Source organism: Malaclemys terrapin, chromosome 9, assembly GCF_027887155.1.
Source record: "Malaclemys terrapin pileata isolate rMalTer1 chromosome 9, rMalTer1.hap1, whole genome shotgun sequence".
NCBI lineage: Eukaryota > Metazoa > Chordata > Testudines > Emydidae > Malaclemys > Malaclemys terrapin.
The window spans coordinates 18,299,971-18,312,115 of record NC_071513.1 but is presented as its reverse complement, the minus strand read 5'-3'; the positions used below and the strand labels follow the sequence as shown (position 1 = coordinate 18,312,115).

The following is a 12,145-nucleotide window of genomic DNA, read 5'->3' as shown; positions in this document are numbered from 1 at the left end:
GATGAAGTGGGTTTTAGCCCACAAAAGCTTATGCCTAAATACAATTGTTAGTCTCTAAGGTGCCACAAGTACTCCTTGTTCTTTTTGATGATACAGACTAACACGGCTACCAGTCTGAAACCTCTTCCCTTTAAGTCCACAATGAATCAATGCCCAGGATTGTGGTAGGACATTGCTGTAATGCTGTTTTCAACGTAAGATGTAAAACTGAGCTCCTGACCAGTCGTGGCCCTAAAAGTGCCCTTAAGATTTTCTGAGGCTGTATTCTAATTTGGGTAACGATTTTCTGCCTATATAAATAGCCCTGGTTGTTTCAGCTACATATGATATTCTTCACTCCCTGCCTAAATAGTTTGGTAGCATTGCTATTCTATGTTAAAAAGCTGCCAGTTTCCACGTCTGCGATAGCTGCATTTTGGTGATGGGTGAGGCTAGTCCTCTCTCTATCTATAGCTTTTAAAATGCTTGATGCTCCTTTGAAATGTAAGGTATAAACATAAACTATTATTCTTCAGTGTTTTGGCCTGTGCAGTTTGAACTGTCTCAAGCAATGGCACTTCCATGTTCCATCAATTCCCTTGGGATAGATCTCATCATTAGGAACTACAGATTAAAGAAGGGAAGCACTAGACTAGTCCACCAGGGTCACACCCGCTTGCCCCCTTGGCTGCGGGCCTCAGCAAAGTCTTAACTGAAACCCGTCCCCGCTGCCAGCCACCACAGGACTGCCGGGTTTGTGGGGGCAGCAGTCGGTGCGCCCTGCACTGCTCCCGCTGGCTGACTCAAACACAGCCCTCGCTTCTCCTTTTCCCCTCCGAAGCAAAAGCCAACCGAGGTCATTTGCATTGTGCGAGTCGGGCATTGTCAGCCGCCTCCTCGGGCTGGCGCGGCCGGGGCGGGGTTCTTCGGCACGCGGGTGGGTTTCGGGCCCTTCCCCGGCGGGGAGCTGCCGGGCAGGGGCCAGCCAAGGTGGCGGCGCCCCGCGAGGTGCGGGCCTGGCACGCCGCGGCGGCTCTAACTCCGCTCTCTCTTTCTCCCCATTCATCCTTCCCTGCCCCCTCCCCGTTGCAGGCGGAGCGGGCCCGGGAGGAGGCGGAGCAGGCGGCCGCACGTCCCCCGGCCGGCCGGCCGGCCCCCCCGCTATGGGTCGGAAGCGCTGCGTGGGGGGAGACGGCTCCAAGATGGCGGCGGGTTGCTGCGGGGTGAAGAAGCAGAAACTCTCCAGTTCCCCTCCCTCGGGCTCGGCCGGCCCGGGGGGCGGCGGCGGCAGCTCCCACTGCGGAGGGGCGGCGGCAGCGGGCGGCGAGCCGGGGGCGCTACCCCCGCCGGGGATCGCCCGCCTCAACGGCCTGGGGGGGCTGGCGGGGGGCGCCGCCGGCTGCGTCCTGTCCCCGTCGCTGCCGCCCAACTGCGGCGGGGGCCCCGGCGGCCTCTCCCCCCCGGCCGCCTCGCTGCTCGCCTCCCCCGGGGCCGGCTGCAGGAAGATGGTGGTGTCGGCCGAGATGTGCTGCTTCTGCTTCGATGTGCTCTACTGTCACCTGTACGGCTACCAGCCCCCGCGGAGCCCCCGCTTCACCAACGACCCCTAGTGAGTACCCGGCTCCGGCCCCCGACATACCCCCGCAGCGCCCCCTAGCGAGTGCCCCGCTCCGGCCCCCGACATACCCCCGCAGCGCCCCCCAGCGAGTGCCCCGCTCCGGCCCCCGAGATACCCCCGCAGCGCCCCCCAGCGAGTGCCCCGCTTCGGCCCCCGACATACCCCCGCAGCGCCCCCCAGCGAGTGCCCGGCTCCGGCCCCCGAGATACCCCCGCAGCGCCCCCCAGCGAGTGCCCGGCTCCGGCCCCCGACATACCCCCGCAGCGCCCCCCAGCGAGTGCCCGGCTCCGGCCCCCGACATACCCCCGCAGCGCCCCCCAGCGAGTGCCCGGCTCCGGCCCCCGACATACCCCCGCAGCGCCCCCCAGCGAGTGCCCGGCTCCGGCCCTCCGACATACCCCCGCAGCGCCCCCCAGCGAGTGCCCCGCTCCGGCCCCCCGACATACCCCCGCAGCGCCCCCCAGCGAGTGCCCCGCTCCGGCCCCCCCACATACCCCCGCAGCGCCCCCCAGCGAGTGCCCCGCTCCGGCCCCCCCACATACCCCCGCAGCGCCCCCCAGCGAGTGCCCCGCTCCGGCCCCCCCACATACCCCCGCAGCGCCCCCCAGCGAGTGCCCCGCTCCGGCCCCCCCACATACCCCCGCAGCGCCCCCCAGCGAGTGCCCCGCTCCGGCCCCCGACATACCCCCGCAGCGCCCCCCAGCGAGTGCCCGGCTCCGGCCCTCCGACATACCCCCGCAGCGCCCCCCAGCGAGTGCCCGGCTCCGGCCCCCCCACATACCCCCGCAGCGCCCCCCAGCGAGTGCCCGGCTCCGGCCCCCGACATACCCCCGCAGCGCCCCCCAGCGAGTGCCCGGCTCCGGCCCTCCGACATACCCCCGCAGCGCCCCCCAGCGAGTGCCCGGCTCCGGCCCCCCCACATACCCCCGCAGCGCCCCCCAGCGAGTGCCCGGCTCCGGCCCCCCCACATACCCCCGCAGCGCCCCCCAGCGAGTGCCCGGCTCCGGCCCCCCCACATACCCCCGCAGCGCCCCCCAGCGAGTGCCCCGCTCCGGCCCCCCCACATACCCCCGCAGCGCCCCCCAGCGAGTGCCCCGCTCCGGCCCCCCCACATACCCCCGCAGCGCCCCCCAGCGAGTGCCCGGCTCCGGCCCCCCCACATACCCCCGCAGCGCCCCCCAGCGAGTGCCCGGCTCCGGCCCCCCCACATACCCCCGCAGCGCCCCCCAGCGAGTGCCCGGCTCCGGCCCCCCCACATACCCCCGCAGCGCCCCCCAGCGAGTGCCCGGCTCCGGCCCCCCCACATACCCCCGCAGCGCCCCCTAGCGAGTGCCCGGCTCCGGCCCCCCCACATACCCCCGCAGCGCCCCCTAGCGAGTGCCCGGCTCCGGCCCCCCCACATACCCCCGCAGCGCCCCCTAGCGAGTGCCCGGCTCCGGCCCCCCCACATACCCCCGCAGCGCCCCCTAGCGAGTGCCCGGCTCCGGCCCCCCCACATACCCCCGCAGCGCCCCCTAGCGAGTGCCCGGCTCCGGCCCCCCCACATACCCCCGCAGCGCCCCCTAGCGAGTGCCCGGCTCCGGCCCCCCCACATACCCCCGCAGCGCCCCCTAGCGAGTGCCCGGCTCCGGCCCCCCCACATACCCCCGCAGCGCCCCCTAGCGAGTGCCCGGCTCCGGCCCCCCCACATACCCCCGCAGCGCCCCCTAGCGAGTGCCCGGCTCCGGCCCCCCCACATACCCCCGCAGCGCCCCCTAGCGAGTGCCCGGCTCCGGCCCCCCCACATACCCCCGCAGCGCCCCCTAGCGAGTGCCCGGCTCCGGCCCCCCCACATACCCCCGCAGCGCCCCCTAGCGAGTGCCCGGCTCCGGCCCCCCCACATACCCCCGCAGCGCCCCCTAGCGAGTGCCCGGCTCCGGCCCCCCCACATACCCCCGCAGCGCCCCCTAGCGAGTGCCCGGCTCCGGCCCCCCCACATACCCCCGCAGCGCCCCCTAGCGAGTGCCCGGCTCCGGCCCCCCCACATACCCCCGCAGCGCCCCCTAGCGAGTGCCCGGCTCCGGCCCCCCCACATACCCCCGCAGCGCCCCCTAGCGAGTGCCCGGCTCCGGCCCCCCCACATACCCCCGCAGCGCCCCCTAGCGAGTGCCCGGCTCCGGCCCCCCCACATACCCCCGCAGCGCCCCCTAGCGAGTGCCCGGCTCCGGCCCCCCCACATACCCCCGCAGCGCCCCCTTGCGAGTGCCCGGCTCCGGCCCCCCGACGTACCCCCGCAGCGCCCCCTAGCGAGTGCCCGGCTCCGGCCCCCCGACGTACCCCCGCAGCGCCCCCTAGCGAGTGCCCGGCTCCGGCCCCCCGACGTACCCCCGCAGCGCCCCCTTGCGAGTGCCCGGCTCCGGCCCCCCGACGTACCCCCGCAGCGCCCCCTAGCGAGTGCCCGGCTCCGGCCCCCCGACGTACCCCCGCAGCGCCCCCTAGCGAGTGCCCGGCTCCGGCCCCCCGACGTACCCCCGCAGCGCCCCCTAGCGAGTGCCCCGCTCCGGCCCCCCGACGTACCCCCGCAGCGCCCCCTAGCGAGTGCCCCGCTCCGGCCCTCCGACGTACCCCCGCAGCGCCCCCAGTGAGTCCCCAGCTCTTGCTCCTGCCCCTGGGCTCCAGCCTCCCACCAGTGCCCCCTAGTGAGTACTTGGCTCCTGCCCCCCCGGGCTCTTGTCCCCACAGCGCCCCCTAATGAGTACCTTGCTACAGCTCCTGCCCCCTGGGCACCTCCCCCTGCAGCGCCCCCTAGTGAGTATCCAGCTTTGGCCACCTCCCCCCAGCACATCCAGTGAGTACCTTGGCTTCTGTCCTGCACCCTGGGCTTCTGCGTTGTGCATCCCCATCTCCACGCCTCTTAATGAATACCCGGCTTCACCCCCAGGCATCTCCCTTGCCAGCTCTCCCTAGTGAGTACCTGGGCTCCTACCCTGGGCTCCCTTCCCCACTCTGCTGTGACCCCTAGTTTGTACCCAGGTACTCTGCTCTCCTCGCCAGCAGTCCCTAGTGAGAACCCATGCTCCTACCCCATGCATCTCAGCACCCTGCCCCCCTCTCTAGCAATCCCTAGTGAATATCGGGCCTCTATGCCCAAACCCCTGGGCACCTGGCCTCCTCGCCAGCGAGCCCTATTGCGTACCCAGGCACTCTCATGGGTATCCTGCTGCCCTTACCAGTGATCCTTAGCAAGTACCCCGTGCCAGGTCCCTTGCTTCCCTGGTCACCCTGTCCCCCGAGTCCCTGGGCACCCTATCCTCTCCCACTAGTGAACCCTAGTGAGTACCTCATGCTGTGCCCCATATCCCCTCGGGTCACCCTGTCCCCCATTACCAGTGACTCCTAGTGAGTGTCCATCTGCCCCCCTCACCACCGAACCATGGTGTGTACCCCATGCACCCTGCCCCATGACCCCCTAGTGAGTATCTTGCCTCCCCTATACCAGTAACCCCCTGAGTACCCCATGCCCTCCCCTGTGCCCCCCAGGCACCCCGCCCACCTCTCACCAGCAACCCCTAGTGTATACCCTGTTTCATGTCCACCTGGGTGCCCAGCCCCCACCTCACCAGCGATGCCTAGTGAGTACCTCATACCATGCCCCGTTTCCCCCTGGTCACCCAGCCCCTCCTTCAACAATCCTTACTGAATACTCCATGCTGTGCCTTGTGCCCCACGAGGCATCCTTCCCCCTGTTACCAATGACCCCTCATGCGTACCCCATCCCATGCCCTGTTTCACCCTGGGCATCCTGCCCCCTCTCAGCAGTGAACCCTAGTGAGTACCCCACACCATGCTTAGTGTTCTCCCGGGCACCCTGTCCACTCTCCTTACCAATGACCCCTAGTGAGTACCCTGGGTACCCTGCCCCATGTACCCCTGGGCATAGTGGCCTCCCTCACCAGCACCCCCTAGTGAGTACCTCAGGGCACCTTACTCCCTTCTTATCAATGACTCCTCGTCAGTACCTGATGCCCTGCCCCGGGTTCTCTGGGCGCCTATCACCCTGGGCATCTGGGCCCTGTTACCAAGGACCCCTCATGCCATGCCTCGTGTCCCCTGGCACTATGCACCCTCTCACCAGTGACCTAGTTTGTACCCTGGGCACCCTACCCTCTCGAAGCAGTTCTAGGCACCATGCCCACTCGCCCACCCAAGACCACTAGTGAGTACCCCCAGGCACCCTGCCCCCATCTCACCAGAAACCCCCTAGTGAATACCCCATACTGTACACCATGCACCCTGCCCCTGCGTCAGTGACCCCCTACTGAGTGCTCCTCTCTGTGCCCTGAATATTCCCGGGCACCCTGCCCCCTTTCCCCAATGACCCCTAGCGAGTACCCCCAGGCACCCTGTTCCATGCACCCCTGGGCACCCTGCCACCCCTTACCGGTGACCCATAGTAAGTACCCCACACCCTGCCCCATATGCTCTCCCCAGGCACCATGTCCCAGTGCACCCTCTGCTTCCCAGCTGCCACATAGCCCATTTCATCAGTGACCTCTACTGAGGACTCCATGCCAGGCACCATGCTCCATATTCTCTGTACCCCTCACTCCATACAGCTACCAGCCCCCTCTTTACCAATGACCACTAGTGAATACCTCCTACTGGGCACCTTGCCCCCATTTACTCCCTACACCTCACCACATACAACCACCAGTCCCAGCAGAGCTCTTGCTTCATCAGTGACCACTAGGGAGTGGTCCACACTGGGCTCCATACTGTCCCTTTGTATCCCATGCTCTTCTACCTGGTATGGCTACCAGCCATCAAAGCCCTATATCACCTCCATGGACCCATACCCTATATCTGACAGCATCTGAGGAGCTGCCCCACTTAACCAGAGACCCCTAGTGAATACCCGACACAGAGCACTATACTCCTATCCTGCCCCCACCTATATGGCTACCAGCCTCTGGTTCACCAGTGATTTCTGGTGAGTATCCCACACATTGCCTGCATTGCTTTTTGTACCCTCATCCCCTACACATGGTTCCCAGCCCCAGCGAAGCCCTAGTTTCCTCAGTGCCCTAGTGAGTTTTCCATTTCAGGAATCAATACCCCATACCACCTCACAGACCTCCTTCCATCCCTAAACAGCGTGGAGCCCCAGTGAATATTTCACATCAGACACCCATGCCCCTTCATGATGCCCTCGGAGTTCCCTACCCCTAGTAAGTATCAGTCAGTGCTCTTGTACAACTACTATCCCATGCAGAGCCCTGGCTTCACAAGTGACCTCATCTGCCCTGCTATCTCCCCGTATGCAGCTATTAGCACCTGCAGAGCCATGGTACACTTCCTACTTGCTGCATGACCACCATGCTTGGGAGACCCCCGCCCCACCAACTTCTGCTAATGAATTCCTCTCTCCATCTCCTATACCTCCATGTGCCCTCAGTAGTGCTGCCCGCTACCACACAGCCCTTGCTTCACCAGTGACACTTAATGAATGTCCTCTGTGTTCTAGATATATCGGGCACATGATTAATAACCTTAATGGAATCCTCATTACGCTGACCCCTAGTGAGTACTCTGTGTAGGAGATGTATACTCATAGTTGCCATCATGACAATCAGCTGCCATAGATTTCCTGCTTCACCTACAACCCCAGCAAGTACTCCCTTCATAACTTCTGTATACTAATGTGAGGGGCTCAGCTGTGATTTTCTTTACATTACCCATTCCTCTCTACGTCCTGTGTGCTCCCCCTTATAGATACCAGTTTCTTAGGAACTCTTGTTTCTCCTGATTTGTACTAAGTAGCTATCAGCTTGTGTGTGGGATCCACTTCCCTTCTATCTGTTCTCCATCCCAGTCCTACATAGATAACCAGCCTCAATTTTCCACAGCTGTCACTCTGTGGTTTCATTGATGGGGAAAACTGAGTTCTGCCCACAGTTTATTTGCTCTAAATTGATAAAGAATAAATAACTTGTAGAACTCTCTCCAGTAAGCACTTCACCAGCTCTGCTAGTTAAGGTTGATTGTCACTTTCTGTCTAAAGGTCAACTATTTTAAGTGCTCTAAAATCCACATTACTTGGATTGTCTTGAAATTTGCTGTGACTCATGGTTGTGCAGGTTAGGATTAGTGGTCAAACTTAGTGTCATTTGACAAAGGGGTTCCTAAAATACACTTCTAACCTTGTCCCTTAAAAAAATGTTTACAACATCAACTGGTTCCTGTAATTTTTTTTTTTAAATGAACACCTAGGCTCAAACTATAGCTCTAATCCTCCCTAAACTGATCTCAGCCACTCAGGATTTCTCTCTACTAGGCCTGGTCTACGCTACAAAATTTTACCAGTAACACTTCCTTATTTCAGCACATCTTTGCATGCATCCACATTCAATTTTAAGACATGTCAGTAAAACCTTGAGTTTGACAGTGACTGAAAACCACTTCCCTGAATGACACAGGTCCTCTACCAGCACTGTTCCATGGATAAAACGTGTATGGATGCTACATTACATGTACTACTAAAAATAGTACTCCAGCAACTGTCCCTCACAACATTGACCTCTCCGGTCACAAATTTGAACTCTATTGCGCAGTGACTGGAAGGAGACACTCTTCCCCCTCCCCCTCCCTTTAAAATCTCGAGCATGTTTTTGAAACAACCGTTTCCCTGCTAGCCCACTTTTCAAAGCACACAGGTATACCTCTGCATAAAAACTCCAGTTAATGTTCATGCTGCTTACTGGTCCTGGATTTCCTCTGCCTATGGGGAGAACAAATAGTACAAGCCCAGCTGCGGCAAACCCAGTTGGATGAATAGCGTTTTGAAGAATTGACTTTCCAAAAAAAGTAGTTTTTCTACAATCCCTCAAATAAAGGATCATTCTCAAAGGGACCTTTGCTCTCTTGGGAGATCAGAAGTGCTGACAGAGCAGATCTGTGAGGGGGAATGTTGGGCAACTTTCCCTTCAGTGACGTTTGGTGAAAAGGAAAGCGTAGCCATCTGTGCCCTCACTTTCCTCCATTCCCCACAGTTCCTCCCCATGGCTGTTCCAGGACTTGGCTGCTCCCTCATCAGAGGAAGGAATTCAGAACTCCTCACCTTCCCCTTCCTGGCTCCAGCTGTGAGGAAGGGGCTCCAGGCTCAGTCTTTCCCATGCTAATGTTGCTTCTAATGGGAATGGGGAAGTCAGAGCAGTGCAGGAGAATGTGGGGTGGAAAGAAAGGGGTCAGCAGTGCAGTGAGGGTTATTTGGGGCTTCATCTGTCCCCCTGCAAAAAGTGTCCCCACTGACTCCAGGCAAGTATTGCATTGTTCCAGCATCTTTTCCTTAGCTCTTCAACCTGTGGATCCCATGATGGCTCCCACCTCTCCATGGGGAGGAGGGAGAACCAGGTTGTGTTGGTCAGGCAAATAGACAGGAGATGACGCTGGATCAGTAAAGGACTAACATGCTGTCAGTGCATTCTGTGGCTAGGGTACTCATTGCCAATAGCCAGAAACAGGGGAAGAGAAGAGCTGGGCTGTACATGGAGATGCTGAGCAATTTTTATTAAAACCCTAAGAAATTAAATGTCCCAACATTTTGTTAATGGAGAGTTAAGATTTCGCAGTGGTGCCTCATGCCTTTCCCGAATGTGCAGAGTGGTTAAACTTAAACCTCTGAAAGCCAAGAAATACAAAGTTAAGGCACACGCCACTCTGCAACCTAACTGTAACTCTGCTCCCTTTGAGCAAAGCCCCAATGCTCCAACAACACAGACTAGCTCTCAACTCTTACAGATACTACAGAACAATTCAGGAACAGCACATGACACTGTAAAACAAAGTGTAATACCTCTTTGCTAAGGTAAAACTCAGGTTTATGTCAGGCATAGCAAACAGAAGTTGCTTATGCTAACACAGAGCGTACTCCACACAAACCACTCCAGATTTGCTAAGGAGTCTTCTCAGTAGGCCCTGGAGACCACTGTCATGTATGTCACCAGACTTCTGATAATCCCCATGGTTGAAAAAAAGATCCTTGTATCTCTGGTGACTCAGTCTACAGGATTCAGAGCTGAAATGAGGCAAAGTTGGATCTCTGAAGGTACACGTGCACCTCTCCCCATATCCCAGTGATCGCTCTGTCATGCTGCTCCCATTAATCCTATCACCATTCAGCATAGCTACATATAACAGAAGGAATGCAGCTGGCATGAATGCAGTTAAATGCTGGAATTCCAGTCTGTGGAATGTACAGCACAAATAGTAGCATGTTCTTAGTCCTTCCTCCTATCTGCTTATTATAGATTCATGGATATTAAGGCCAGAGGGACCATTAGATAATCTGGTCTGACCTAACACAGGACAGAGAATTTCATCAAGTTACTCCTGTATCGAGCTTTATAACTTGTTCGACTAAGGCATCTTCCAGAAAGGCATCCAGTCTTGATTTGGAGACATCCATAGATCGATAACCCACCACTTCCCTTTATAGTTTAATGTTTGCAGCACCCTTACTGAACTGTGCCCAATGGCGGTTTCCTCCTAGTGGGTTGGTATGTACCTTAACTTTGTGTTTCCTGGTCTTTGAGAGGTTTAGGTTTAGCCACTCTTCGCATTCTGGAATAGCACAGAGCACAACTGGGCAACCTTAACTGGGTTACCAAAGATTTGGGGCTTTTAAATGTAAGTGTTTTCCCCTTTGCCGATATGTTTTTTAAGCAAGCAAATAAACAAATGACCTGAGTAACTGTTTTGGAGGCTAGGAACTGGGAGATAACAATGGTGGTGACTATTTTAAATACACAGGTAGAATTATAAATTTAATTCTTTCCTTTCTATTCTAATATTTTACTGTTATTAAAGTGGGAAGAAACGAGACACAACCAAATGAAGGACCATTAAGAAAATACTGTACCCCAAACCCCTCTCTCCTTACTGAAGTTTTGTTCAGCAGTCTCTTCCCAGATAATTCCAGTGACTTCTACTTACTATAACATTAAAATAAGTTACATGAACTGGGATCCCTGGTGTCTGTTGACTTTCAGGGTTTGGAAAAGAATTGTGATTTAGCCCAGGTTGAGTGTAGATTGACCGTGTGGGGTAGAAAAGGTTCTGGAGGACCCTGCTTGTATGCATTCCCCCCAGCTGCAGCTTTTTTGTTCCTTTATCTTAGCTACAACTTCATACTGTTGTTACCTGAATAGGGTTTTGCCTCAGAGGACATGGTGATTTGATCATACTTTAGATGGATGAAAAAAACCCTTTACTCCTCCACCTACAATCCCAAGACTGGTTTCTCTGAAACTTTAAAACTACTGTAATATGCTTTTTTTAAGACTGGCACTGGATTTTAGTAGAGACAATAATAAATATATACAGGTGGATATTCTTTATGTTTACTTATGGCTGGCAAATCCAAAGGGGTGTATGTATCTTGTGTGTGTGTTCTGGTTTTTCACCTGTGCATACAGTCGCCTGTACTATTTCTGGGGCATTTATTCTCTACCAATTTTTTTTTTTTTACCCACATTTACTGGCTTTATACTCAACACTATTGCCTTCATCCGTCAACTTTTCCAGGAACAATTACATTAAAATGTAAACGTGTGATCAAAGTACAAAACTTCCATGTGATCTAAGAGAAACTCTCAATCTGGCCAGCCCTATATTGATTGTCTAAAGAACTGAGCATGTTATACATGTTCACTTTGCTTTCACAAAAGTTAAACTACACTTCTACCCCGATATAACGCTGTCCTCAGGAGTCAAAAAAATCTTACTGCGTTATAGGTGAAACCGCCTTATATCGAACTTGCTTTGATCCGCCGGAGTGCGCAGCCCCGCCCCGCTGGAGCACTGCTTTACTGCATTATATCCGAATTCATGTTATATCAGGCCGCGTTTTATCGGGGTAGAGGTGTAATATCTTTAATGTCAGAAGATTAAACTGTTCTGCTAGAACACTTTTTTGTGCGACTGTGGAGCCTTTGCTATGTATAATAAAAATTATCCTTTGCGTGACAAACTAATGTTAGAAGTCACCTATAAGTATTACCTTAGTCTTCACAATAAGACAAGTCACTTTATACTGAAGTTGTATCACAATATGACACGTCACTTTATACTGAAGGGAATGGGTTCTGTGGTGTTCAAGATTGCCAGTCGGTAGGTCCTGTTTCTGTCTGTGACTGCATCCAAGCTGTTCTACTGTTTGTCATATTTTTGTTTTTCTTATAAACCTCAAAACTTTTACTCAGTTGTAATTGCTCTCTTCCCTTCTACCACTGAACACTAAACATTTCAATGTGAAGCAGAGACTCTTAAAGTAGCATCTTGTAGATTTAAAAAAAAAAAAATGTAGTATCAAAAGAGGTTCAGGGTATGTTGGCTGCCAGTAGCAGTGTTCTGCAGGGAATTCCCAGCATGTTCAGAAGTAAGATTGATGACTATGCCTTGGTATTGTAGCAGAGGAAAAATGATAGAGTACCAGGAAACTGTAAGAGGCTACAGAAAGAATATACCTTTGCCAATAGGTTTAACTCCTAATGTTCTTGTAAAACGGAGAAA

At 56.3% G+C, this 12,145-nt stretch overlaps 1 protein-coding gene across 5 annotated transcripts in view; it reads left to right on the top strand.

The window, feature by feature from the left end:
• The first annotated feature begins 1,142 nt into the window (after positions 1–1,142).
• The window catches only part of AMMECR1 (AMMECR nuclear protein 1), a 105,665-nt gene continuing 94,662 nt past the window's right edge, over positions 1,143–12,145 (top strand). For all 5 annotated transcript variants that reach the window (XR_008446229.1, XM_054040159.1, XM_054040157.1 and 2 more), the window contains exon 1: positions 1,143–1,588. Coding sequence is in view for 4 of the 5 variants with exons in the window: in XM_054040159.1 (XP_053896134.1) it covers positions 1,143–1,588 (446 nt within the window). In the remaining variant the exon portion in view is untranslated. The remainder of the gene's footprint in view (positions 1,589–12,145) is intronic.